The sequence below is a fragment of the Oenanthe melanoleuca genome, chromosome 6 (genome assembly GCF_029582105.1).
Source record: "Oenanthe melanoleuca isolate GR-GAL-2019-014 chromosome 6, OMel1.0, whole genome shotgun sequence".
NCBI lineage: Eukaryota > Metazoa > Chordata > Aves > Passeriformes > Muscicapidae > Oenanthe > Oenanthe melanoleuca.
In genome coordinates this window covers 4,266,306-4,293,428 of record NC_079340.1, presented here as the reverse complement: position 1 = coordinate 4,293,428, position 27,123 = coordinate 4,266,306, and the positions used below count along the sequence as shown (strand labels likewise).

The 27,123-nt window shown below is 40.7% G+C and overlaps 1 protein-coding gene and 1 non-coding gene across 10 annotated transcripts; both read left to right on the top strand.

Moving 5' to 3' along the window:
• Positions 1–825: 825 nt before the first annotated feature.
• Positions 826–25,744, top strand: CCAR1 (cell division cycle and apoptosis regulator 1). 9 transcript variants are annotated; one of them, XM_056494381.1, is made up of 26 exons: positions 838–903; positions 1,719–1,837; positions 7,469–7,641; positions 8,170–8,214; positions 8,885–8,911; positions 9,877–10,070; positions 10,593–10,707; positions 10,787–10,976; positions 12,088–12,220; positions 12,521–12,682; positions 13,110–13,335; positions 14,226–14,339; positions 15,153–15,319; positions 16,048–16,258; positions 17,065–17,148; positions 17,826–18,011; positions 19,258–19,449; positions 19,775–20,008; positions 20,353–20,464; positions 20,724–20,765; positions 22,146–22,228; positions 22,654–22,800; positions 23,187–23,307; positions 23,775–23,960; positions 24,215–24,420; positions 25,013–25,744. In XM_056494381.1, the coding sequence occupies exons 1-26, from the start codon at positions 848–850 to the stop codon at positions 25,070–25,072; spliced, it is 3,585 nt and encodes a 1,194-aa protein (XP_056350356.1). In that variant the 5' UTR covers positions 838–847; the 3' UTR covers positions 25,073–25,744. The 9 variants fall into 9 exon arrangements, with proteins under 9 accessions (XP_056350357.1, XP_056350356.1, XP_056350354.1 ...); XM_056494379.1 differs by having other exon boundaries at positions 8,879–8,911; XM_056494376.1 differs by having other exon boundaries at positions 7,469–7,719.
• On the top strand, positions 14,938–15,001 carry LOC130255245 (small nucleolar RNA SNORD98). Its single transcript, XR_008840884.1, has one exon. It is a non-coding gene; the product is annotated as a small nucleolar RNA SNORD98 (small nucleolar RNA).
• Positions 25,745–27,123: the final 1,379 nt, after the last annotated feature.

The window sequence follows — 27,123 nt, the reverse complement described above, 5'->3', positions numbered from 1 at the left end:
CAGAAATTTATCTGCCAGATAAATGATGCTTTATCTAGACACCTACAACACAACCCACCTCACTGCCAGGGAGTTTGATGTCGCTGCTTCTCAGGATTTTACTCCATCACCAACTTCTGTTTTTAATGACAATGTAACACTTCAAAGTTATCTTTTCATTTAGCTTACTCTCAAATGTAGGCAGGAATTCATGTGTCTATTTCACTTCAAAACAAACGCGTGTAAAAAACTCTTTGTGAGATGGAAAGCTTTTTGTAACAACGCCAAGGTCATGGGTTCGATCAATGCCTGCACGAATTGGCCACTCACTTAGAGAGCTGGACTCGACGATCCTTTTAAGTCCTTTCCAACTCAGATTAAAAAAGAAATTATTTCTCTCGCCCAGAAGTCCTGAGCTACTCATTGCACTAATCCTGGCTGCAATTTCTGTTTCAAAGCATCTTTAGAGCTTTAACGCGTCTGTGGTGCGTCTGCTCGGCCTTCACCTCAGGTGACCTCTTTCCCCTCACAGAACCAGAGCAGTTTGTGGTGTGGGCTGAGGGCTGCCGGTCCTACAGCGACACGGCAGCGTGAGGCGGCGCGGGGGTTGCTGAGCCCCGACGAGCCGCTCCCGGGAGGGGAGGGGACACACGGAGGGGACACACGGAGAGAGCGGCTCTCCCCAGTCCCGCGGCTCCCTCAGGGCGGTCCCGCCGCAAGATGGCGGCGCCGCGGCCCCGCCCGCGCGCGCCTCGCCCAAGATGGCGGCGCGGCCCCTCCCCCGAGCCGCGCGGGCCCCGCACGCGGCAGGGCCGGGCGCGCGCCGCCTCGCGCGGTCGCAGCCGTGACGTAGGCGGAGCATCGGCGCATGCGCGGTGCGGCGGCCGGGGCGGGCGGCGATGGCGGCGGCGCGGTCCCGCGCAGGTACGGCGGGCGCGGCGCGAGGGGCCGGGGGCGCGCGGGCTCCGGCGGCTGCCCCGAGCGGGGCCGGGCCGCACCGGGGGCGCGCGCTGCGGACCGGGGACAGCGGGAGGAGCAGACCGAGGAGGAAGGAGGAGGAGGAGGAGGGAAGGGGCGGGAAGGCCCCGCTTCCCGCCTGCCCGGCCCGACGCCGCCGCCGCCTCGCTTTGCCTTTCTCCGTGCGGCGCTTTGCGGGGCCCGGCGGGAGCGGAGGTTGCCCGCGGAAAAGGAGCTCGCACGGGCCCCGGGCCGCAGCGAGGCCGCAGGGAGGCCCGGCCGCGGCCGCGTGTTGCCGGGTCCCGCGGCTGCCGTGCCCTTGTGCGCGCAGCCGGGAGCGGCCGGGGTCCGGCAGCGCCGTCCTGCCGCCAGCGCTGCCCCGCGGTACAGCCACGGCAAACCAACAGTAAATAGCAATTCTCCGCTCCGCAGCCACCTTTCCCTTCATAGAGCTGCAAATGGGAGTGCGTTTCTGCGCTTTGAGTCCCATTGTTGAGAAGTGGGAGATGGAGATTGTGCCTTAGGGAAATAAAATAACTTGCCTTACAACTTTCTGTGTTTCCCATGCGCGACTCATGTTGCCCACCTGGCTTTAGGGTTGTAAAACTAATATTTCATTACTCTGTTTTTTTCTTTTTGTTGTTTTGAGGTTTTGTTGGTTTTTTTTTCTTTTTTGGTTGGTTGGGTTCTTCTTTTTATTTTCTTTTTTCTTTTTCTTTTCTTTTTTTTTTTTTTTTTTTTTGGGGTAGAATTAAAATAGCCTGACGGTATTTCTTTCAAAGATTGCAGTTACAGAAGATAGAAATCCAGCAGATTCTACCTTCTACCATGGCTCAGTTTGGAGGACAGAAAAATCCCCCTTGGGCTACTCAGTTTACAGCCACTGCGGTGTCTCAGCCAGGTCAGTTTACACTCGATGTTTGAACCCTGACATGTGGTAGATTTGGAGATTCCATACTTGGCTATGCACTTCAGAGTGGCACGATGTTAACTAGCTTACCTAAAGTCTGTTTAAGTGGTTTAAATCGGGAGTTTTTTCCCACAACAGAGACTTTAAAAGTCCTTGCCTAACACTGTCTGATGGTTTTGTTTGTTATTTGGTTTTCTTAAGGGGTATGAGTAAAATCCAAGGTGAGTTTGTATTGATTGTTTCAGTCAATAAACAACGTATCAAGTTATTCACATCCAAAGATGCATAAATCAAATTACCTCTTATTAAATTACATGGTTCTAGATTAAATAATATCAGCTCTAGTAAGACATTACAGATTTTTTTAAGTGCTCTGGGCAGCCTGAATCAATGTTTACAAATTATTTTATTAATTTCTTTTTTAATAGATTAGACATAATCCACATAGTGGGAAATCCTCTGTAATATGTTACTTGGGTGAGAAGAGGAGTGTATATTTTTTAATGCTAAATTATAATTTAAAGGTGCCTATAATCAGAGGTATTGCCCTAATAATGGTAGAGAGTTTCCTTTGATTTAGCTAAGAGGTGTTACTAATTGCAAGCCACTGTATAAAAACCTAGCTGGCTCCATTTTCATCTTGATTTACAGTACAAAAGGGTTGAAGCAAGAATATGAAGCTTGATGCATGATAAATTTTGGTGCTTCCATTTCCAGTTCTGGAGTGCCTTTTGCATTTCTTGAGTAGAGATGATTTGTTAACTAAATGTTGTAGTTACACTGTGCAGTGTGAATAGACTTCAGCAAAGCTTTGGCATGTGGAGGGTTCAGAATTTGTGGTTTCTGCAGTTGCTCTGATTTGAAATTAAGTTAAATGCTTCTGGTAGCCTAGCAAAGGTTGGGAATTAGTGACATTCTTTGGAAGTGCATGTCTGAGGTGGGAATCTTTCCCCCCTCCTGACTCAGTTTTCTTTCCCAAAGTGAATCCTCTCTCTCCAGTTTTTCCCATGGGCACTGATCCAATCACACTGTTTATCCTCAGGAAGTGACCACCCACCATGTGCTTCTCAGCACTTTGTCCCAGGGTGCCTTTTCCTTTTCCTCTGTGCCCATTCTGCTCCATTCCCTACCTAAACTGTTGCTGTTCCTAAGCAGCTGCCCACAGACAGTTTTTCACTGTTTCTCTGAATAGCTCACACTTTCCTTATCCAAATGACACTATCTCCTTCTGTAAGAAAATCCCTAACAGCTGGAAAGGGTTGGGAATGTGGGAAAGACAAACTTTGCTTTTGTTTCTCATGTCAGAGTTAGGGACATGTTTGAGCAGTCAAAGAATGGGAGCACCTGGGCTGGGCTGCTCTTGATGAGTTGGCTGATGTGACAGCTAATGCATCAGAAATAGTGGTGGAAGGTGGAGGACCAGCTCCATGTCCTGTTTCAGAGGGAGAGCTGCACTGAACCTGCCAAGGGGAGGAGCTGGCAGTCATCGTAGGGCTGTCTGAAGTAGGACCAGGAGGAGTGGATGCAGCATACATCAGTTCTTACCCATTTTCTTATGCTGGTGACCCTGCCTGGGCCAGCCTGCTTCTGAGCCTCCTGTGATGAAATGAAGTGTAAATGTAACTGGGATAGGATGGTCAACATCAGTTGCCGCTCAGTGAGGACTGAGGGATATAATAATCTGCAGGGATTTATATCTGTTTGTCTGACCCAGCAGCACCTGATTCACATATGAGAGCCATTAAAGATGTAACATTTGGTTGCACTTTTGCTTTCTTCCTGTCCTAGCTCCACATTCCTTTGTGTTCCTGGTGTCCTTTCCTATTCCTGCTGCAATACACAGTTCACCATGTCTGCATCCTCTTTCTTCCCTGTGTGCTCTGTTGAATCCAGTCCTTGGGATTCTTCTGCTCAGCTGCTGTTTTAATACATACTTGTTCCTCTGCTTTTTTAATTGGCTTTTTTTGATTTGTAATCCAGAGTACAGGAAGCTCCTTTTGGAAGGTAAGCAGTGTGCTCTGGCACTGCTGGGAGCTGAAGAACAGTGTTTCTGGTTGAACTTGCCCCTTTCAATGTGAAGTTGTGAGCTTCCAGAGATGCTGTTTTCCTCACCTGTGTGGCACCCAAGAAATAGTGCATATTGGCTTGCCCTTGTGAATCTCAGTGCTTGTAAATTCATTTTAAAGAAATACTTTCAAGGGTTGGCCAAAGCTGTTACATATATTTATGCATGACAGCTGTTTTTATCCAAGTGTCAGGTTCCTTCTCCAAAGATTTGAAGTGCTTGGGTATGAGGGAAAGAAGTCTTGATTTTTGTAACACAAACAACGTGATATATAGTTTTTTTCAAGCTGTCAGAAGCAGTGAGTGATGGTGATAGAAACCCAATTTGATAATTGCAAAAAAGGGAATATCAGGCTTGGGATTTTGTGTTTTTCCTTGTTTTGGTTTGGGGATTTTTTGTGTATTTCTGATGTGGACGCTGTCTTGGCCATCCCTGCTGAAGAAGTAACTAAATTGAGTTAAAGCTCTTAGTTATTAAGGTGTGACACACTAGCTGTAGACTGACATGCTGTGTGATGGAGGGTTTTGTGATCCCTTTGGGAGGACTTACTGATTACTCTGTGTGCCTGTGGTGTTAGAAGAGAGGCCAGCAAAGATCGAAGAGAAGTGTGTGAAGAGAAACTCCTACGTAACAGTGAATTTTTGTCTGCTCCTCATCCCATGCATCACAAGACTAAAACCAGCAAAAAGCCCCCGCCGTGCTGGTTAAGCATTGTTAAAGCATAAATTAAATCATGCCTACTACAGAAAATCACTTAAAACTTGCATAATGATGTGCAAACTGCTGAAACGCCTGCGAAGGAGAATTCCCTCCTCCTCTCTAGCTCTTCATTTTTGGCACCTCTTTGGTTTGTCACAGTGCTTGCCCTGTGCTGTGTTCAGGGTTTTGATGAAAAGCCTGGTTTTATTGAACTGTGGTGCTGGCTCTGCTGTGTTCTGCCTTATTGGTGGTGTTGTCTGTGCTGTATCAAGACTTAATTGCATTGGAGTGAAGAACAGTGCAGCTGATGGGAGCTGAAGTGCCTGGAGCTCAGTGTCTTGTTATTGCTGGTGGCCCCTGTGAGGTGACTAAAGCAATGTGCAGGAGCAGGGTGAGCATGTGGGGAATCTCAAGGCACTGAGGAATAGTAGCTGGTGCAGGGTTTGCTGGCTTGCTGTAAACAGATGTCCCATGACAAATATGCTGAGCCTGGTCTCCAGTGTGTGCCTGTTCAAAGGAGTATTTTTAGAGTAAGTTGTGTGGTGTTTGTGTTGCAAGTGTGTGAAGCTTAAAGGAACTTGGCAGCCCAAGGATCTAATCTCACAATTTCTGACAACTGTGAGAAGTGTCCCTGTCCTGCACAGGGCACTCCTTTACTGTAATTCTAATAAACCTATGCACTTACCAAGGAGACATATGCATTTTGAAGATTTTCCCTAACTTTTAGAGATCTTTAGGGTTTAGGAGTAGGAAGAGGGACTGCTAAATACTGTCTTTGTGTTTGTTGAAACAGAAATGTTTATTACCTAACCCAGAGCTGCAGCCTAGGAGCCCAGTGTCTGTCTGGGTCCTTTCAGCTGGCAGTGCCACGCAGTGTTTGGTGCCAGTGGGAGTTGTTTGCACTGCATTTGAAGGAAGGCATCTCCATCACTGTACTTACTGAGATCATTACAAAGCCTAAGAAGCTATTGTTTGCCACTGCAGATGCTTGTTGCCAATAATAATAATATGGCAGTCAGATGTCAGTTCCAGACTCAGTCTGATTCATTCTCTGTCTCTTGTTTTTCTGTGTGATTTTTCCTTTTTGTTCTCTTTTTTTTCCTTTTTAACTAGTAATGCAAACTCAGTTGCCTAATTAATTGAAGCCTGTTTGACCAAGATGAGTACACAGATGAAAGGTAGATGAAAGTCCTGGAAATACTTCGGGGCAAATCAGTAGGAACAAGATACAGCTTTGAAAAACTTGTTACTACAGGTGTTATCCTTTGAGAGGATCTTGGCTGTCTTTTTGTCTTTTCCCTTTCTTAGTAAGTTGGTCTGCAGTGCTGTAGATGATAGATACCCAGTTAATATTAAATACTCAAAAAGTGACAGTAGAAGTGGCAAAAAAAAAAAATTCTTGTTTTTCATTAGTTAACCAAATTAGATAAGGCTCTTAGGATGGGCTGGGAATTACTTGAGATAGTTCTGGGTTATGCTGAAATGGAAATTGCCATAGTGAAACTGAAGAGCTGAATAATCCCAAGATCTGGTGTGGGAGTAAGCATTCTTGTGAGTACCATTGATACAAAAAGTAGGAGAAAACTTGTGAAATTTGCTTTTGGTAATGCTTCCCAACTTCATCCCCCTGTGTTGGAACAATATTAGGATAGAACTTCGGACTGAATGAGAATAGCTGGCATAGTCAGACATGTTCAAAGGTAGCAGTGTGGAGTGAATTTCTGCACTAATGGGAATTTCTGCTTGGCATGTGGAAGTAAGAGGAGAAAGATGAATGCATTGGTTATTTGCCTTGACTGAGCCAGCCAAGTATTGCTGCCAAGAAAAGTGAAAGTTGTCCCAGGATGCAGCAGCAGAGCTTTTGAATTATGTTTGAAGGTCTGTTTAAGGCGTGTTATGTGAGACACAGGTGAGGATCCAGTTGAGGGTGTCCTTCTGGATGGTCCAAACTGCACATTCAAATTGAAGCTGGTGATCAAGCAGGAGACAAGAGGATCAAGACAATGGAGGGTCTGTCATGAGAGAAGCCTCAAATTTTGTTTACTGGCTTCTAAAGAAATGCAAATTTTGGAATTTTCCAGGGGGGAAAAGTTAATTGAATGCTTGATTTCACTTTTAAAATACTATTACTTCCTGGAATGCTTATGTGATAATATTTGATACAGATCATAGTGATAGCAATTATTTTCAATGCTGTTTACCTATTTCTTTACTGTTTCATTCCAAAATTGTAAGATGATCAGTGCCATCAGCAGAGACTCTGCTCTGCTGCAAAGGGCAGTGTGCTAGGAAAGATGACATTATTCAGGACCTGTTGAGTGGGGTACAGCATTATGGTAACAATCACCAGCTACAAGCAGTGTTTTACTGCATGCCTAGATCAGGAATGAAACCCTCATTTTGCATCAGTGAGAATAGTGTGGAGCATAAACTCTGCAGGAATACTGTAAATCTGTTCCTCATTCCATTGTGTCTTTGATGGGTTTGGGAGAGAGAACAGTGTTAATCTTGAGTGTTGCTCAGTCCTGAAGATGGCTGGCTGATCTGTTTCTGCTGAGAGTAAGCTTTCTCTTGCCCTCAGATAGAATGCAGTGTATTAATTTACAGGGCAGAGCAGCAACCTTCATTTGGCTCATCCAGTACCTGGAGTACCTTTGAGAAAGCACATGGGGGGGGTGGGTGCAGGAAAAGGAAGCATAAGGATCTGTGTTCCTCTGCTGTGGATTACTGTTGGTGGATGAGTGGAGAAGAGAAGGCAGTGGGATGTGGATTTTGGAGCCTGGCTGGGTGTAGAGCAGGGTGCGCCCTGCGCGAGCCGCGCCAGGCCGCGGGGCTGACCGGCCGTGTTCCCTCTGCAGCTGCCCTGGGCGTGCAGCAGCCCTCGCTGCTGGGAGCCTCCCCCACCATCTACACGCAGCAGACGGCGCTGGCGGCGGCGGGGCTGACCAGCCAGACCCCCACCAACTACCAGCTGACGCAGAGCGCCGCGCTCCAGCAGCAGGCGGCAGCCGCCGCCGCGGCCCTGCAGCAGGTAAAGCACACCCCGCGGCCGGCGCTGCCCCAACTGCCTAGAGCTAAAGGACCCAGGAGGAAAGGAGAATGGAAAATGGTGAACATTGCAGTGTCAACCTGTCTTATGGTGGGGGGTGGGGTTATAGCTAGCTCTAGTGGAGTTGGTCTGCTAAGGTGGTGGGGATTTTGGCTTTGGGGAGAAGGAGTTTTGCTGCATCTAATCTGGGGATCTCGAGTATCTCCCATCACTATATATATCCTTTAAGGTATTTTGCATGATTTCATAATGTGCCCTAAATACTGTCTAAGTGTCAGGCTTAACAAAAATTGCTGACCTTAGCTAGAAAGAGAACATCAGGGCCCACTCTAAAGGCTCAGAATATTTGTTACGAAAATAATGTATGTTGATATTATTAGTTATTTTTTAAATTAAGAATGTTAAATGTTAATTGTTTTTATCTAGAACTTGCTAAGCAGTTAACTTATATTTGGTATTATTGCCATAATAATTCTCCTGTTTATGATATTTTGCTTTTATCTGTTTCAGCAATATTCACAACCTCAGCAGACTCTCTATAGTGTACAGCAACAGGTTTGTCTGATTCTTACTGTGTACATCACAACTTAAAAAAAATGTCGACTGTGTGTCTTGTCGGATCTGTGTCCAAAATCACCCTCATATGGGAAGTTGTTGAAGAAGCTTAAGTAATACTTTGGGTAGCAAAAGAGAGCTTGAAGTTCATAAAGACATAGGCAGAATGGAAACCTGCCTACCTTCATGCAAAAACAAATTTTAAGAATACATTTAAGAATACTATTCCATGTGTCAGTGATTCTCTGCTGAACTTTGTTCCAAACAGGGCCGTGTATTTTAACTGCTGGAAAGACACTTTCCCTTTTGGTAAAACTTTCCCTTTTGGATTTTTATGATGATCTTCAAACTTAACAGGATTTTAAAAAAGAAGAACAGTACAAGGGAATTACATGCCTAAGATGTTTCAGCTGCCAAAATTTTTTTGGTATTGCTATTAACTTTCAGTTCAAAAGTAACATTTCTCCTTTTTGAATAAACCTGGGTTATGCAGTCTTAAAATTAACCCCACAAGCACAGGATGTGCAAACTGCTGAAATGACCAAGCCCTGAAAGACTATTAACTGATTCAGATTAATCAAAAACTCTTACTTGTAAGGAAGAGGTAGAATTGTACAATTTCCTTAAGCATATAAAATTAATTTATAACTTTATTTATTTTAAGTTGCAGCAACCTCAGCAGACCCTTTTAACTCAGGTTAGTTTGGTTTTATTGTTTGGTCTTCATCCCCAAACACAGATTATGCAAGAGTGCAAATTTGTGACATCTTGGTATTTTTATCTGTAAAATGAACTAATATGAATGGACATTTTATTGCTACAGGTTTGTTTTATCCAGATGTTAAAATATGCATAGCCTTGTTTTCAGAAATTAATGGCAGCCACTTTTCCTTAATCTTCAAGGGAACATGTGTGTTGATTATATTTTAATTTTTTTTTGTTTGAACTTCAAGTATCCAGTTGTTTTGCAGTAAATAAGAAATGGGGAAAATCTTTCTCTTCTTTGTGAAGGAATTTAACTTCCTATATTAACAGCATGTCTCTAAAGAGGTTTAAAAGGAATCTTGCTGAGCTTGACAGGTTTAAAACGTGCAGCCATTAGCACACTGCAAATTGCTCTACTTCCATTTTCACTTGAACTTTTAAACAGGCTTTACAAAGGTAAAAATGTTTGACTTTGTTTCATTATCTTACTGTGTTCTTCTGTAAGAAGGCAAGTACGTGAACTGTTGAGCTAGGGAAGGGTTTGTGTTGGCCTCAACCTTTACTGACTTCTAGCCCTACAGGTGGCATATAAATGCAGAATGACCTGTTGAGTGTTTATTCCTAGCACAGTTGGGAATTTATCTCCACTTCAGGCCCACTGTAGACAATAATACAGTCTTTATGCTTTTTTTTTCTGGATAAGGTGCATTTTTGGGGGAAGCTGACTCTTATAAAAAGAAGGCTAAACAAAGCCAGTCTTCATTCAAAGTAAGAAACATGTCATCTTCAAAAAACCCAACGAGCCGACGAAAAACACAAAAAACTTCCACCATCTGAAAATGTCTATTCTAGGTGCTATAGCCTTTTTAAAGTGCTGTCTCCATGGCTCAAGGAGCTGTTCCCTGGCAGCCTGGCAGCTGCTTGCAGGGCTGAGAGTTGCCTTTGGTTCGCTTGCAGCCCGCCGTGGCGCTCCCCACCAGCCTGAGCCTGTCCACGCCGCAGCCGGCAGCGCAGATCACCGTCTCCTACCCGGCGCCCCGCTCCAGCCAGCAGCAAACCCAGCCCCAGAAGCAGCGAGTCTTCACTGGCGTGGTGACTAAGCTACATGATACCTTTGGCTTTGTGGATGAAGATGTCTTTTTTCAGCTTAGGTAAGCTGGGAACACTCACAGCCTGCAGATGTACTCTGTGGTTTAGAGGATTGCACGCTAATTCTGTGACTTTGCTGATAGGGCCTGCAGTAGTGTGTTGTTTTCATTCAACAGTGAAAGTCAGAAGGGTTAATAGATGCTAACTCTGAGGTACTCCATGTGAATTCTTGATTATTTTTTTTTTAAATACAAAGCCCAAAGTTGGGAAACACAGAGATTATTAGTTCCTTATAATAGGAAGTGCAGAATTCGTAAATGACTAAAAGCATAAAACCTGCTGTCTGCATGTCTTAACTTGGTGTTGTTTGAGGAACTTTTGCCTTAGGGCCAAAGACAGGGAATTGCTAAGTTCCTGTGCATACCTTGAACTGAAGCAAGTAGTACTAATGCTGAATTTGGGGGTAGATGCTCTTCCTGTAAGCTTTGTTTAATGAACTTTCCTGCTTTCTCCAATCTTTACATGTAACATTCAAAAAACCTAGCTAAAAAAGACTCTCACATATATTTCTGTAACGTTTTCAGTGCTGTTAAAGGAAAGACACCTCAGGTGGGTGACAGAGTTTTGGTAGAAGCTACTTACAACCCGAACATGCCATTCAAATGGAACGCCCAAAGGATCCAGACGCTGCCAAACCAGGTAGGTGGGGCTGCCCAGTGTCCCTGGCAGTGGCTTCTGTGGCTGGAGCTCGCTCCTGACTCGCTGTGTTTGCTGTCAGAACCAGAGCCAGGCGCAGCCACTGCTGAAGACACCGCCGGCCGTCCTGCAGCCCATCGCCCAGCAGACCTTCGGGGTCCAGGCACAGCCACAGCCACAGTCCCTGCTGCAGGCACAGATCTCAGCAGCTTCCATCACACCTCTGCTCCAGACACAGCCTCAGCCACTGCTGCAGCAGCCACAGCAGAAAGGTGCTCCTTCGGTGCACGCCTTTTTGGGGGGTCGCTCTGATGCTTACTGGGTGGTGGTTGTTTTCTTGTTAGTCAAAAGGCTGAAGTAATAGCTGAAAAAATATAGAGGGGACTCAGATTGAATATATCTTCCTGCAGCTTTGTTCAAGGTATATTGCCTGCAGTAGCTCAGAAATCACCTGGTTAGTGAAATCTCTGTGGGCTCCTCTTCATGTTAAGATTTTATAATCAGAAAGCAAATTCAATGTGGTTTTTGTTCTTCCACTGACAAGTTGGGGAGTTGAAAGTATTAATAGCAGTGCAGTTCTTCAGCATCTTCTGCAGTGTTCCACAAAACCAAGTTTTGCAGGTGTATTGTTAAAGCTGTTGTTTCTTTGTTTATTAATTTCAATTAGCCAGGTTGGCATCTGAGAGAAGAAACACTGCCAAACATGGCAAATCTAAAACAAAGGTCGTGAAGTCTCTTTCAACTTTGAGTGGCTGAGGAATCAGTGATAGAAGCAATAATATTAGGACTGGTCTTACCACAGTAAAAACAAGTGTGGAAGAACTGAAGCAGAATTGTTTTGCATAATGCTTACTACAATCTAATTAGTCCTTGTTGTGCATTGGTGTTTAGTAACACTTGCTCCACTTAAATACAGTTGATTAAATGTCTCGAGACAAAGAAAGTATGTTCTGAGGGATTGATGTAGCAGTATAATACATTGAATTAGGAATAATTTTTCAGGATGACAATCATTTTTTTGTATGAATAGCCTTAAAATGAGGATTTCAGTTTTCCTTCAGCTCGATGAGTAGCTAGAATATTTGTCTTACAATTAAGTTTTCAAAAAGGCTTAGCTGTTTATTAAGATGGCTTCTCTGTGCTTAGGTTATATTAGCTTCCATCTCAAGAAGATGCTTTTAAATCAATATCACTTAATCAGAGTGTCAGTTTGCCTCAGTGGAGAAAAGTTTAGGTCTCTTGAGTTTTTTTGGGTGGGTGGATAAATTTGACTGTAGAGTTAGGTTGGAGAATGTACACAGGTGAAAGAGCTGTAAGCAGCAGTGGATGCCAAGTGTAGACAGTTGCCCTTATTCTCTATTGATGCTGTACATTTTGTTTCAGGTGGTTTGTTGCAGCCCCCGGTCCGTCTGGTTTCACAGCCACAGCCAGCTCGAAGACTAGACCCACCATCCAGATTTTCTGGGAGGAATGACCGAGGCGGAGACCCTATGCCAAACCGAAAAGATGATAGGAGGTACGGAGACCAGACTGTGATCCAAGCATTCCATAGAGGCCTGTCCTCACCCAGAGCTGAGCTGCTCGCTCCAGAGTGAGTCAGCAAGATTCACAAGTGGTGTTACCCTTAGGAATTAGGGAAGGGTTCTTATCCACCTGAAAGTAAGGAGTTGTGTAATCAGTTTCTCTTGTCAAGAGCCGTGCTGAAGCTTCTTCCCTTTTTTGAGTTGTCTCTGACAGGTCTGGCTTCTGTTGTGCTAGAAATCATTTTGTGTTAGCAGCCTGCATAACGATTTGTGTTTTCTCTGTGTTCTTGAAGTCGTGAAAGAGAGCGAGAGCGACGGAGGTCCCGGGAAAGGTCCCCGCAGAGGAAGCGCTCCCGCGAGCGCTCGCCCAGGCGGGAGAGGGAGAGGTCCCCGCGCAGACCCCGCCGTGTGGTGCCTCGCTACACCGTCCAGTTCTCCAAGTTCTCACTGGACTGGTACGTGTTCACAGCGCCACATGTTCACCTGCATTCACCTCACATGGGCACAGCTTACCGTCAGCCCTGCCAGCCCACGCGCTTGTGTCATCCTGACTTTAAACAAGACTCAAATATGTAATGGCTAAGAACCTTCTGTGATAAACTTACTGGAGGTTCTGTGTTGCTTTAGAATGCTATTAGAAAATAGCTTTATAGTGTTGTTTAATGAATATTCCCTAACATGCAGAAACCTGAGTTGGAAGAGTCTTTAATAGTTACTTGTTTTTAAACCTCATCCATGACATTCAAATGTAGCTATCTTGAGATTTTATATATACAACATCAAATACACAATGGTTGTATTGCCAATTAATATACCTCTAATTATGTACTTCATTAATAGTTCTTTATTGCTGTATCTTTCAATTAATGCTGTGTCTTTCAGCCGTAGCTGTGATATGATGGAGCTGAGGAGGCGTTACCAGAACTTGTATATCCCGAGCGATTTCTTTGATGCTCAGTTTACATGGGTGGATGCTTTTCCTATGTCTAGACCATTTCAGCTGGGAAACTACTGTAATTTCTATGTAATGCATAGAGAAGTAGATCCTATAGATAAGAACGCTGCTGTCCTTGATCCACCTGATGCTGATCATCTCTACAGTGCTAAGGTTTGTGTGCTTTTCCACTGATACCACTATTCATTAGAAATTTTTTTTATCAAGAGAGTGCAAAAGTGAGTGTAAGTGAACTGAAAATATTCTGCAGCCATTTGAGCAAAATACAGCATTTTAAACTTTTCAGTAAAAAGTTAGTATGTAGAGGTTAAAGAATCATGACTGAAATTCAGTTTGTTTTTCTGTTACTAGAGCTGTTAGCAGAGGGGTCTTCCATTCTCTGCACCCAGTTGCAGTGATGTGATTATAGGGAAGAGCCAGCTCCTGCAAGGTCTCTGAATGATTTCTTAGGCAATTCATTTTGAGTAGTTAATGGAGTCCTTTTTATTCCTTCAAGGATAGTTTTTGTGCAGTTTGTGTTATTCTATTTAGTGGTATTTTCTTTCCTTTTTCCTTATTAATATTTATTGTTTCATTTGAGGTAGATTGAGACCTATCTTTAACATGCAATACTACTAACACAGATTGCCCTAATAATCTCAGACCTATTTTAATGACAGACTTCAAATAGAACAGGTTTTAAGAAAATGTTTTGATAAAAGGGTCTTTTATACACGATTATAGCACTTGATGCAGCATATTTTGACATTCAGATAAAGATGGACTTAACTTATTTGACTTCTGTGTACAAGAACTGTAAAGCCTTTCCTCAAGTATCAGACATCCTGGTTTTTCAGTCTGTTTGTGCAGAGCAAGAGCTGCCTTTTAGAAGGTTGAAGTTCAAAACACAGTCAATGGCTGAGAAGGAGCATCCTGTTTTATCATACTCCTGTTGAGGGTAGAGAGCCACCTTGTAAAGTGTTGGTGTGTGTATTTGCAAGTTGTGGTCATTGTTGATCAGTCATAGTGAGACCTTCACCAGATTGCTCTGACTTGCACCACAGGTGATGTTGATGGCCAGTCCTAGCATGGAAGATCTCTACCACAAGTCATGTGCTCTGGCTGAGGATCCCCAGGAACTTCGTGATGGATTTCAACATCCTGCTAGACTTGTAAAGGTAAATATGCTTCAATGCCAGACACTTTTGGCAATAAAGGTTGGTTATAGAGCTTTACCATTTCTGATAGTAAGAGAGGAGCTTGTAGACAGCTGAATGATGACTTAATTTTTCCTCTGAAGACACCTAGTTTATATGTCAATTCTTCTTCCACTTTATAGGAGCTTCACATTTGCTGTTTTGTTCAACTTAAACAATTAACTTTGTTAGCTGCTTTTTACAAGCACTTCGTTTTGTAAGTGCTCAGATGTGAAGAGAATACACATGAAGCAACAGTTTAACAGCTGGTTTTTTAAGTGAAACTTAACCATTAAACTGAACAAGCTGTAAGTGCTGTGGTGTTTCAGGACAACAGACATTTTTTCCAGTTAATTCTAACTTGTGGCACACGGGAATACTTTAATTTATAGGTATGATGCTCTTGTGGTCTCACCTTCTGTAGCTTTTCTTCATCACTTTTAAGCAGGTGCAGCTATAAATGTGTATCAGAGTTGAGGCACCATTTACATTCTGTCTTTTGGGTTAGAAAGCTTTTAATTGCAAAGGAACAAGCCTATGCCAATAAACAAACTTGATGGAAAATCTTGAAAGCAAGAATGAGTGATGATGTTTTAAACCTATTCCATTGCTGAAATAATCTGTGGAAAAAAACAACTGAACTCTTTCTTGACTGATTTTCATTTTCAGATTTCAAAATAATTTGACGGTTTACTCACGGATTTCAGTGTGTGTGCTATGAAATATTCTTTGCACTTTGGGAAAATTACTTTTTACGCTTAGCAGGGGAACATTCAGAAGCCTCTTTTTGTCTAGTTTTTAGTGGGTATGAAAGGCAAAGATGAAGCTATGGCTATTGGAGGACACTGGTCCCCATCACTGGATGGACCTGATCCAGAAAAGGACCCCTCGGTGCTGATAAAGACGGCAATTCGTTGTTGCAAGGCTCTTACAGGGATTGACTTAAGTGTGTGCACGCAATGGTAAGTACTGCACTGCAGAGCCAACTACACTGTAGAAATAAATACTTATTGTCTGTTACCAGGACTTAAAAAAAGAAAAAAAAAAAAGAAAAAAAAAGCTGGAAACCCCTTTTTTCATTGTCAAGTACTCTTGGTAGTTCAGGTAAACTACTCAAAGGATGTTCTGCTTGGTAATAAGCTTGATTGGTGCCAACTGTGCTGAATACTCCATTAAGAACTAATTAAAAGTTCTGGGTTTATTTTGACATGTTATACTGTAATTTTTTTAATGAATGTGTGTTGAAAATATTTTTCATTTTGTGCATAGCTGGAGAGGATCGTCAAGAGAACTTCATTTCATTGTTCTTTTGTTATAAATAAATAGCCGTTTGTTATACAGCCATATTTTCTCTTGATGTGTTAACACTCACTTTAGTTATACTAATACCAGGAAAGCCTATTGTACTCTAAATTTGAAGTTCTTCAGCAACTTCTATTTGCACATAAAAGCTACGTGGGCTAAACAACAAGTTGTATGAAAAGCATTTTGTTGGTTTTCCTCCTTTTCAGTTGCGATACTTTTTTACAAGCATGCCAAAAGAGAAAATATGGCTTCCATAATTTTTTTCTTTAGACAAACCTCAAGGTCTTGCAGCAAAATTTCTTTACTTGATGTGCTACAAGTGATCTAGGCTCTTTAAAATGTATTGTAGAATTTTTTTTCCAACATGCTTCTTCCCTTGCAACAGGTACCGTTTTGCAGAGATTCGCTACCATCGCCCTGAGGAGACCCACAAGGGGCGTACAGTTCCAGCTCATGTGGAGACAGTGGTTTTATTTTTCCCGGATGTTTGGCATTGCCTTCCCACCCGCTCAGAGTGGGAAACCCTCTCCCGAGGATACAAGCAGCAGCTGGTCGAGAAGCTTCAGGGTGAACGCAAGGAGGCTGATGGAGAACAGGCACTGAACGCTAATCCCTTTTTCTATTTCTGCTTCTCACAGGCACAGGAACACAGGCACAAAATGCACACCACATACTACACAACATACATACACAGGAGGAACATAACTGGTAACAATGACTGGTAAACCAGCTTTCAGCAGTGTAGTGAATGTTGCTTTTGGTTTTTATTTCAGCTAGTTCACTAACTTAAAGTGTGTATGCTGATATCACAAATGGAATTAAATTGTGCTTATGATGCGCAGAAAATTTTTTATCGTAGACGTAGTTGCTGGAATCTGGGACCAGTTGTTGAGTGAGATTCAGTTTATGAATAGCTGTCTTCAAACATTTTGCCATTTTCTGAAATTTCTAAATTCTCTCTTGTGGCCAGTTCTAATTGTGATATTTGAAATTGAACAAACACTAGTCTGAAACATCTGAATTTCAGGCCACGTGGCTGATCAACATCTTGGAATAAGGGAAGGTCTGACTGAACAAAGAGTAATTTGGGGGATTTAAAATGTGGGGGAAGATAACCCACTGTGTGGTTACTGGAGACCAGCAGTGTCTGTGTAACCCCAATATCCTTTGTGGTGTTGCTTATCACCCTTTTGTGTTCCACAGATCTGGCTTGTATTGGCTGAGTGGCACTGTGATCATTTATAAAGTGGTAGAATGTGTGTGTGAACTTGTCTAAATAATAACTTTAGGAGAAGACTATCTGAAACAGTTGTGACCTTGCACAGATCAGCAACAGAATTTTAAAAATAACTGAAATGCTTTCAAGCTTTCTGAATGATAATTTCTAAATTTTGTTTGTCAGGATGAAGAGGAAAAGGATGATGGGGAAGCTAAAGAGATCTCTACGCCTACACACTGGTCTAAACTGGATCCAAAAACAATGAAGGTAACAAACACTTCTTAAAATTTGATTCCAGTGTACTTTTCACTTTTAAGACATGACCTAAAATGCAGCTGTATGTTCCCTTAAGTGAGCCAAAAAGCTTCAGTAGTGTTTTGCTGAATTTATGTTACTAGAAGTGGTATCACAGTGTGCAGGGATGACTTCTGGTTGTAGTAAGAGAATACAGCTAATTGAATCTATTCTGAACTTTATACAATTAAAGGATATCATGTATGATACACTAACTGGAAAACTGTTCTGCTGTATTTTGCTGTAATCGGTCAGATTGCCATTTACATGGATAAATGTGGGGTCTAAAATACTGAAGTGATACATTTTTGTGCAATTACTGCCTTTTTTGAACTATATCAGGAGATATAATAAAAAGCTTCTTCAAAAGCAATAGTAATAATAAACTATTACTATAATAATAAACTATTACTAATCCTTTCCTTGCCTCTGTGAAAAGTTCCTCAGAAAGAAGTTTTTTGTAGAAAACATTACTTTAAATGTAATATGTTTTTTTGTATCAGTAGCTATTAGTGTTTTTCAGCACATATTAAAAAAAAAAACAAACTGTTGGCTTTTCAGTGCTGCTGATTTTTACCTCAATTTCTTTACTAATCAAATGTTTTGTGATGTCACTGCTTGATACCACTCACAAAGCTTTTATTTACCAGGTAAATGACCTTCGCAAAGAATTAGAAAGTCGAACCCTTAGCTCTAAGGGACTGAAATCTCAGCTGATAGCTCGACTGACAAAGCAGCTGAAAGTAGAGGAACAAAAAGAAGAGCAAAAGGAGCTAGAGAAGTCTGAGAAAGAAGAGGAAGAGGAGGAGGATAGGAAATCTGAAGATGATAAAGAGGTTAGGATTTGGACATGCTTGGTTTAAGTCCTAATGATACATTGAATATATGAAACATTTGTATAAATATGTGTAAGCATAAAAAGTAGAGGCATGTGCCTACTTGTGCTGGGATTTTGTTGTTCTCAGGTAACTGCACTGGGAACTCTTGCTGTACCTTGAGCTGCTGAACTGGGGAGAAATCTTGGCCAGTTTGAATTACTTTATATCAGACAAATCAGCTCAAATGTGCAACTGCACTAAGGGTGCCTAAATTAATGTTTGATCTTAAACATAAGGAAGAATAAATCCAAGCCTCCTGGGAAAAACCATGCTCAAGATGAGTGAACACACCTAACAAGACCTTACCTCCTTAAACCTACATGAAAAGCAGTTACTTAGTTCTGTTGGCCTCTGTGTCTCACAGTCCAGCCTCTTCATGTGGCAGATGGTTTGCTTGCGTTTGTTTTCCCATATTACGAAGTTTTAGTTTTTGCTTTTGGATACTTGCTGTGTATTGGAGTTCTTCAGTTTTGCAGTTTATAGTTACAGTGCTTAGTGTGGTTTGCTTTTTCATGAAGATAAACAAAATCTGTGCAGTAATGCCAAAGCTCAGCCACAGAAAAGGGGCAGAAATGTCTGGAGAATGGCTTGTGCTTTAGTTGCTTTTAAACCTGTCTATTTGTGTGTTACCTCTAACCTGTATGGGGTGATTGGAAGTTTTATATTTTTATGTATGTCTGTAAACCCTGTTGCAGGAGGACAGGCCACGTGCTTGCAAATTCTGTCTGCTGCTGCTGCCTTCTGCCACAGCTTGGATGGTGTTCAACTAGCTTGGGTTTCTTGCCACAGCTTTCTTTAGAACTGGAGGGGAGCTGAGATTGTGCTGGCTTTTTATAAAGCACAAGCTCTGCCGTGACTTTTTTTGTAGTCAGGAGACTTCAATATTTGTCTCTTGGCAATCAATAAGATGGTGGCATTTTTACCTTTTGTAACACTTTGTTTCATTTGCATCGGGTATATCTAGAGAGATTTTAGTTCCCATAATCAAGAGTTAATGGTTGAATTGTTGAAGCTGTGTTGGGTATCTTTGAAGAGATGAGGCTTTCTCTCCCTCTGTAAGGAGTAAACAGCTCAATGTTCTGTACAGCTGTGTGCTGCTTTCAGCAGCTTAGGCTTTGCTTTCCTCGGAGCAGCGAGTCCTAAAAACTAAAGTAGAAGCTGAAACCTGGAATGTGGTCCATGTTGGCTTTTTGTCCCCGTTCAGGAAGAGGAAAGGAAGCGGCAGGAGGAGCTGGAGCGTCAGCGGCGGGAGCGCCGCTACATCCTGCCGGATGAGCCGGCCATCATCGTGCACCCCAACTGGGCAGCCAAGAGCGGCAAGTTTGACTGCAGCATCATGTCCCTGAGCGTGCTGTTGGACTACAGATTGGAAGATAATAAAGAGCATTCCTTTGAGGTAACCCAGCAGTGCTACTTACAGTTAGCTCTCCTTGTTTCTTTCTCATTTTCGTGTGAAAAGTTTGTAATTTGCCAAGTCTTTGGTATGTGGTACAATAGTAATGGTATCCAGAGGAAAACACAGATATGTGTTTCAGATATGGAATGGGATTTGTAAAGGTGTTGAAGGATTCCATATTCAAATCAGATGGTAAGAAATCTGACACACCAGAAAATTCTGATATGATGAAAGTTGTTAAGATGGCACCTCATAATTATATACATTTTTAATACATGCTTTAGAACTTCTTGTCACTTCTCTTTTCTTTCTTCTTTATGTGCAGGTATCATTGTTTGCAGAACTCTTCAATGAAATGCTTCAGAGAGATTTTGGTGTCAGAATTTACAAAGCACTGATTTCTCTCCCAGAGAGAGAGGACAAAAAGGACAAAAAAAGCAAAAAAGATGAGAGAAAAGAAAAAAAAGAAGAGAAAGATGATGAAACAGATGATCCAAAACCTAAGAGAAGAAAATCTGGAGACGATAAAGATAAAAAAGAAGAGAGAGATGAAAAGAAGGTGTGCAGTTATCTCATATGCAGTTCTAGCCTGTCTGGATCAATACTGAAGTGTTTCTCTTTCAATTTTACATTAATTCTTTCAAAAATTCAGCTCTTGTAATGTCAGTTGATTGATTTGACTTTTTTGATCTATTTAAATATGCTTCAATTATGTTCAGTAATTTAAAAATTTTACAGGTATATTTGGGAGTGTTTTAACATTCAGCTGTATCAGAGATTTGTATCTGGGTTCTTAGGTGACTAACCATAAATGCATGCAAATTTTGACTGACTGGGAGTAAAGTTTTTACTTGGCTGGGTTTTGAGTCTGGCTAGATAAATATCTAGGATCTTTTGTTACAGAAGGAAGATAAAAAGAAAGATGATGCTAAAGATGAAGAAGAAACAGAAGAGGACAATAATCAAGAAGAATATGATCCAATGGAGGCAGAAGATGCTGAAGATGAAGATGAAGGTATCTTGAACAATTAATTTTGTGGCCTTTCACAATTTTTTTTTTATCATCACTAATTATGTTCTTTCAAGCTGGAGAATGCCCTGAAACTAGACAATTTAAAATCGCATTATTAAACTAATTTTATTTTAGCAATTCTGACCAGGTCTACGTAAAATGTAAGTACCTTTATGCTAGGCATGTGTGAACACAGTAAATAAAAACTAGCTGTGGTGCTCTAAGTAAGGCATGCATATAGAAGTGGTTTTATTTTTTTCAGAATGCAGACCACTCGCAACTCCCATTGAAGTCAGTAGGAGATGTGAGTATTCAGCACCTCTGAAAAACCAAGCCACTTTTACGTGCCTGACTTCCTACTCCTCAGTTCTGGAAGGTCATCCTGGTTTTAGCTAGGACAGAATGTAGTGTGGGTGCTCTTTAGCCCACGTTACAAGAAGTTGGTTTTTGTTTGGGTGGAGTTGTGCTAGCCTGAAGAAATAGGGAAAGGGTCTGGAGGACTTTGCAGGCAATGGCAGCAGCTTCTCCCTGCTCAGAGATTCAGAAAAGTGTGAAGCATCCTGAGTGCTCTTTGGTTTGTGCTTTGGGGTAGTTGCCTTTCTGTGGAGAGGTTTTGCTAGAGATGTGGGTTTGGACTGTGTGGATACTGCAGTCCCAGCATTTTCCATTGTATTTTTGGCAGAGTACTGCACCAGCCTTACAAAGCTGATGTTAATCTGTGGTTTGCAGAACAACTCCCATTTGCTTATAATTTGTCTGTAATGGTGGCCTGGGCTTGTCTGTTCTGTACAAGAGCTGCTGCTTCCCATAATCTGTCCTTGTGCCATTCCCAGTCAAGAGTTGCTAAAAAACCCAACAACCCATGGAGGTGCAGGGGAAAGCAGTTGGTTCTCAGAAAAGAGTTGGTAAAATTAGCCAAGTGTTGTAATACATAGTTTTTTCCAAAGTTTTCCTCACAAGAAAGGTGAGCTTAAAGCTGAACTTGGCACATGATTCTCTGACCCAAGACTTTCACATAAGGTACAGAGCTGCATGCCAGAATCCATCCCAGCAGTTTGCTCATCCCTTTCTCTCTTTCAGTCTAGTTTTACTGTACTGCCTACCTTTAGACAAAAACCCTGCCATTTGTAATTCACATCTGAGAAGTGATGTGATCTGTAACTTCTTGAAGAATCTAAGTCATAGGAAGCAGGCAACAGAAGCTTAATCTCTCACTCAACATATGAGTATAAACACATGGTTTTAATGACATAGTTTATATGGGTATTATTATATGAAATATTTGAGAGTAAATAATACTGAATTTGAGTAGGAATAACCATAGCTGAGTGCAGATGCTGCCAAGCCTCATTAGGGAGAATTGTGGTAATTTCCTGCACACCACTTAAATAGGTGGAGATGTTGCAAAACTCATTTTGGCCTAGTTAGCATTTGTTTCAGTTCTTCTGTCCTGTGTGTGAAACAAATACAGGAAAAAATTGTAAATGGCTTATATTAAAATAAGACTAGAAAAAAAATCAGAATTTAACAGGGCTTACTTCAATGCATTTTTTATTATTTTTCAGGGAAGTATATTGCAGATGTTTGGGAGTTTGTGTGGACTTTTCTAGTGGCCACATGTGTTCTGGTAATAGTTATATAATCATTTGCTGTGGGTATGTTGAATTTTCTTTCTGTTTTGCAGACCGGGATGAAGAGGAAATGAACAAGCGAGAGGACAGAAGAGAGGGAAATAAGCATTGTAAAGAGAGAGCGTCTAAAGATAAAGTAATTAACACCTTTCTTAACAACTGCATAGACCTTGTTAGAGGTGTCCTAATACAGCTTAGCTGTATTTTTATATTAAGACCTGTTTTTGCCTTTGAAAAAACAGCTGTTAAGTAAATGATTGAGGACAGAAGGGATGTTTCCTATTTTATAATTGGTTAATTCTGGTCACAGGCTAATTCTGTGACCATTTTTTACATACTAGCATGAACAAAAGAAGTCGTGTCTACCAGCTATTACTATCCATTATGGTCTATAGTATTAAATAATGTGATAAAAGTTGGTAGATGATAGTAATATTAATTGCTTGACTGAAAGTTACAATAAAATGAACAGAGAAAAAACTTTCGTTAAGTGAGAGAAGTTGGTGTCTTTTCTGAATTATATTTTAACTCCCTAATGATCCCATAATCAATTTTCTGTAGGAGAAAGACAAGACCCAGATGGTGACTGTTAACAGGGATCTCCTGATGGCTTTTGTTTATTTTGATCAAAGTCATTGTGGATACCTTCTGGAGAAGGACATGGAGGAGATCCTATATACTCTTGGACTACACCTGTCACGTGCTCAGGTTTTGTATACTACCAAAAAACTTCCAAAACATTACAGGAATGTTTGAAGTGGGAGACATGTAATTTAGCTTCTAAAGGCTTTGCTTACATACCTGATCTCTTATTTTTATGCAGCCACTTCATGTTTACAATGAAATAAGAGTTTAATCTTTTGTGAATTGTCTTGGAGTGAAAAGGTGAAGTTGGCAGCTTATAATATGCCCATACTGTATATGTAGCTTTTATCTCTAAATTGTATTTATTTTTTTCCTGGTTTGTTTGCATTTTAAGACCCAATATGTTAAAGTTCAAAAAGCTATGCAATTTCTTTTAAATTTGCCAAGCTAAACCATTCTTGTTTAGGTAACAGGATGTCTTAACCATTATTTCTTCCCATGTGTTGTAGGTCAAGAAGCTGCTTAATAAAGTAGTGCTTCGAGAATCTTGCTTTTACAGAAGACTAACAGATACTTCTAAAGATGAAGAAAACCAAGAAGAGTCTGAAGAGCTACAGGAAGATATGTTAGGTGGTAATTTTTTCCTTTTTTTGCCACAAACTTCCAGAGTTATTTCTGTGTGATAATGAGAGTTCTGAAGTACTTGATTTTTTGTAGAAATTAATTGAGCTAGTTTGTAAGAGTAAATCTTTAGCAGTTCCAAAGTAACAGGGTTTTTTGTGCTTCCAACATATTGCAATTCTAGAATAAATCTTGATATCTGGAACAGGAAGGAGGACAGAGGTTAATGTTCAATATTGATGAACATAATTTCTCACTAGTTTTGAGGTTAGGAGGCTCAGCTGTTGAATAGAGCCTGAGTTTTGAAGACTGGAAAGAGGCATAGAATGATGTCTTGAAAGAGAATGCTGCTTTTTGGCAGGGGGAAGGAGGGAAGTGTGAGGGGTGGACCAGCAAAGCTGAATGTGTGTTTGTTCTCTGAGGCTGGTCACTGGAGAATGACCCTGTGTTTTTTCCTGGTGCTGCCTCCCATGCAGGAAACCGGCTGCTGCTGCCATCACCCGCTGTGAAGCAGGAGTCCAGGGCTGTGGAGGAGAACGTGGGGCTCATCGTGTACAACGGGGCCATGGTGGATGTGGGCAGCCTTCTGCAGAAGCTGGAGAAGAGCGAGAGGGTGCGGGCAGAGATAGAGCAAAAACTGCAGCTACTAGAAGAAAAAACAGGTGGGCTGTTACTTTGAAGGCAGTGCTTACAGGGGTGCAAGACACTGAGACTTTTTAAGTAGATAAATCAATTTGGGTAATATTTGTGACCTAAATTTTATTCAAGACTTTAAATGCAGTGAGAATTAAATATTATCAAATGGTAACTCAATGCAGTTTTTAATGTTGTTTAAAAATTAGTATTATTATGTTGCACACAAATAGAATATTGGCATCAGAAGTGACTTGATGTTTTCATTCCTTCCCTTCCTAAGATGAGGATGAAAAAACTATACTACAACTGGAGAATTCTAACAAAAGTCTAACTGCGGAGCTAAAAGAAGTAAAAAAGGACCTTGGCCAACTGCAAGAAAATTTGAAGACTTCAGATGATAAAAAGTTGCAATTTGAGGGTCAGCTGAATAAGACAATCAAAAATTTAGCTACTGTTATGGATGAAATACAGAGTGTTCTCAAACAGGTTAGAATTGTTTAATTCCTTTTTTTTTATTATTGTAGGCAAACATCTGTAGACTAATTATCGGAACAAACAGTGCAATATAAAAACAATTTAGAAATTAATTCAGGGCAGCAGTGTCTGAACATATATAGAGAAGATGCTTAATGTTGGATTGATTATTTAAAGGTAGCAAATAAAGTGTGGTTTTTTCTTAGCCTGCAACATATGTTCCTGACTTGAATGTCTTTAAAAAAGTATAAATACTAATGTAGATCTCAAACTATCGGAATGTTTTCCTGTCCATCCCCAGCAGTCCAAATCTACTACTCTGTTTGACTGGTCAAGAGAACTTCTTCAAAACAGAGTTCAACTATTTCAGTATGTGAGGATATCTCAGTAAAAGGAGTTTTCAGCAAAACACATAAGCTCCAGAGCATTTCTACCCCTCATTTTTTCAGGAAGATACTGGAATTGGTTATAACTACTGAGTAGGATACCAGTTCAGATAGTATTTTAGAGATACAAACAGTATCTGTGGCTCATGCTGCTTTAAAGTTTACATGAGAACTACAGCTGCTACAATTCCTCTCATCCTCCCTTTTTTCTTTTAAAGGACATCGTGAAGAATGAGGATAAAGACCAGAAATCCAAAGAAAATGGAGCAAACGTATGATAAACTGCTGCTGTTTAGAAGAATGGTGTTACATAATGTAATATAAATCATGATACCAGAATGTATGGGAAGTGATGCATGTTTGATTTTAGTAGTATAAATATCTTAGTTCCAAAAGATGTATAAAGTTTTATGAATGTGAGTGCTCCAGAAGATTGCTTGTAATTCTTAGCATTCAATTTGAGACACTCCTTGAGTGAAAATAATTTTGCATTGCGAAAAGTTTTAGGATGAACTTTGTTATAGTTTTAACCCTAATAAAGTTCATCAACGTAATGAACAGTAGCAAGTATTTAATTACCAAATGTTTTTCATTGAAGTCTAGTGAAATCAAAATTTTCATTATTTATAGACTTGCCATTTTTAGGTTTTTGTCTTTATTTTGGTCTAATTAGTCTTTTTAAATTCAAATATAAATCACAAAATAGCATGCTGCTTAATTTTACAAGTAAAGTTTTTTTTAAAAAAAAGCTTCTTGGATTTTTTTTTTTGTTTTGTTTTCACTTGTCACAACTTTTTTTCCCTTTCAAATATAACTTTCTTCCCCAAAGCTGCTTGTATTAAAGCCTTGTAATATACAGTAGTTTGGATGAGTTAAGAAAGCAATAGAAACCTACCAAAAAACTGGTAGGGTTGTGAGATTTATATGAAAATACATGGGCCTGTTTTAAATGTGTGTCATTTGTGTTCATTAAATTGTTCTTATCTTTGATTAATACATATACTCCTTTTTAATAACAAATGCAGTATATCAATATGTATGGTTGCATGGCAGGGGAGTAGATGTCAGAATAATAATGCCTTACATAGAGAAAAAGCTGCCAGTGTGCAAAGTGTGTAATTACTGCTAAGGCTTCGGTCCAACAAAAAAATGGATCCACAAGTATGTATACTGCATATTGTAATTACAAAGGAGCAGGACACAACTTGGTTTGTTGAGAATGGGTAAGATGGCCTTTCTTTGTGTTCACAAATCACTAGAGATCAAAACTTATGGGTTAATGTGACTTTCTTGTCAAAGGCAACTTACTCAAAGAATGTGAAATATCAACAGTTGTATTTTGGTGCAACTTCCAGGAAGATTAAGGGGTTTACAAGTTGGGACAGAAGTGTTTTCTTACAGAAATGGTTAATTTTAAGCAGTTGTTTTCTTTCTTAGCCTAGATGTCCTAGGTAACTAAATACCTGTTAGGAAAGTCCAAGTGCCATAAAATGTATGAATAACCTACATGGAAACTCATGTAGCTTTAATGAGATACACATTAAAATGCCTGAATTTATGTTCAAAAGAGTCTAAGCTGGTGCTTTTATCACTTACCTTCCTTGGCTCTTTTGGAGCTAGACAAGTGAAATATCTTTCATTAAAGTAACATGCATAAGCTTCCCCCTCATTAATCTCATTTGAGTCATTGTATAATACCTGAACTGTTCACAGTCAAGTAGGAAATACTATAAAAACACTAACTGTATATAAGTATACAGAAAATCCAAGTTTTAGAAATTGGGAGATAACATCTCAGAATGATTGAATGAGGATGGTGATAAATTTATCTTATGAAAAGCATTATCTGTGGTGTACAGATGGTGTTAAATTCTTTTGTAATCAAATTATATTTTTCACCTTTACCTTTGTACAGATTGTTGACAGCATGTTTAATTTTCGACGTTGAGCACCATTTATGTAAATGGACTTGAAAGAATTGCATCTGAAATACTTTGTTCCTGAATTTCAGCAGTATGTGTGAACATACAAGAAAACAAGTCTAGAACTTAAGATAATGACATTTTAGGCACACTGAAACGTCTGAAATATTTTGCTTGGGTATTTTTACCTTAAACTGCTGAGCTGAAAGCAGTTCTTAAAACAAGCAGGCCTCCTCATCTTGTTCTTTAGTGAGGGGCCCTGTGAGACAATTGCTAGGTGATACAGATTTTTACAATATTTAAGAAAAAAATATTTGTTAGAATGACTGTAACCTCTCTCTATATTGATTTGATATAATAGTGTTTCAGATGCTATGTACAGTCTGCATTTATGTTGGAAAGGAAAT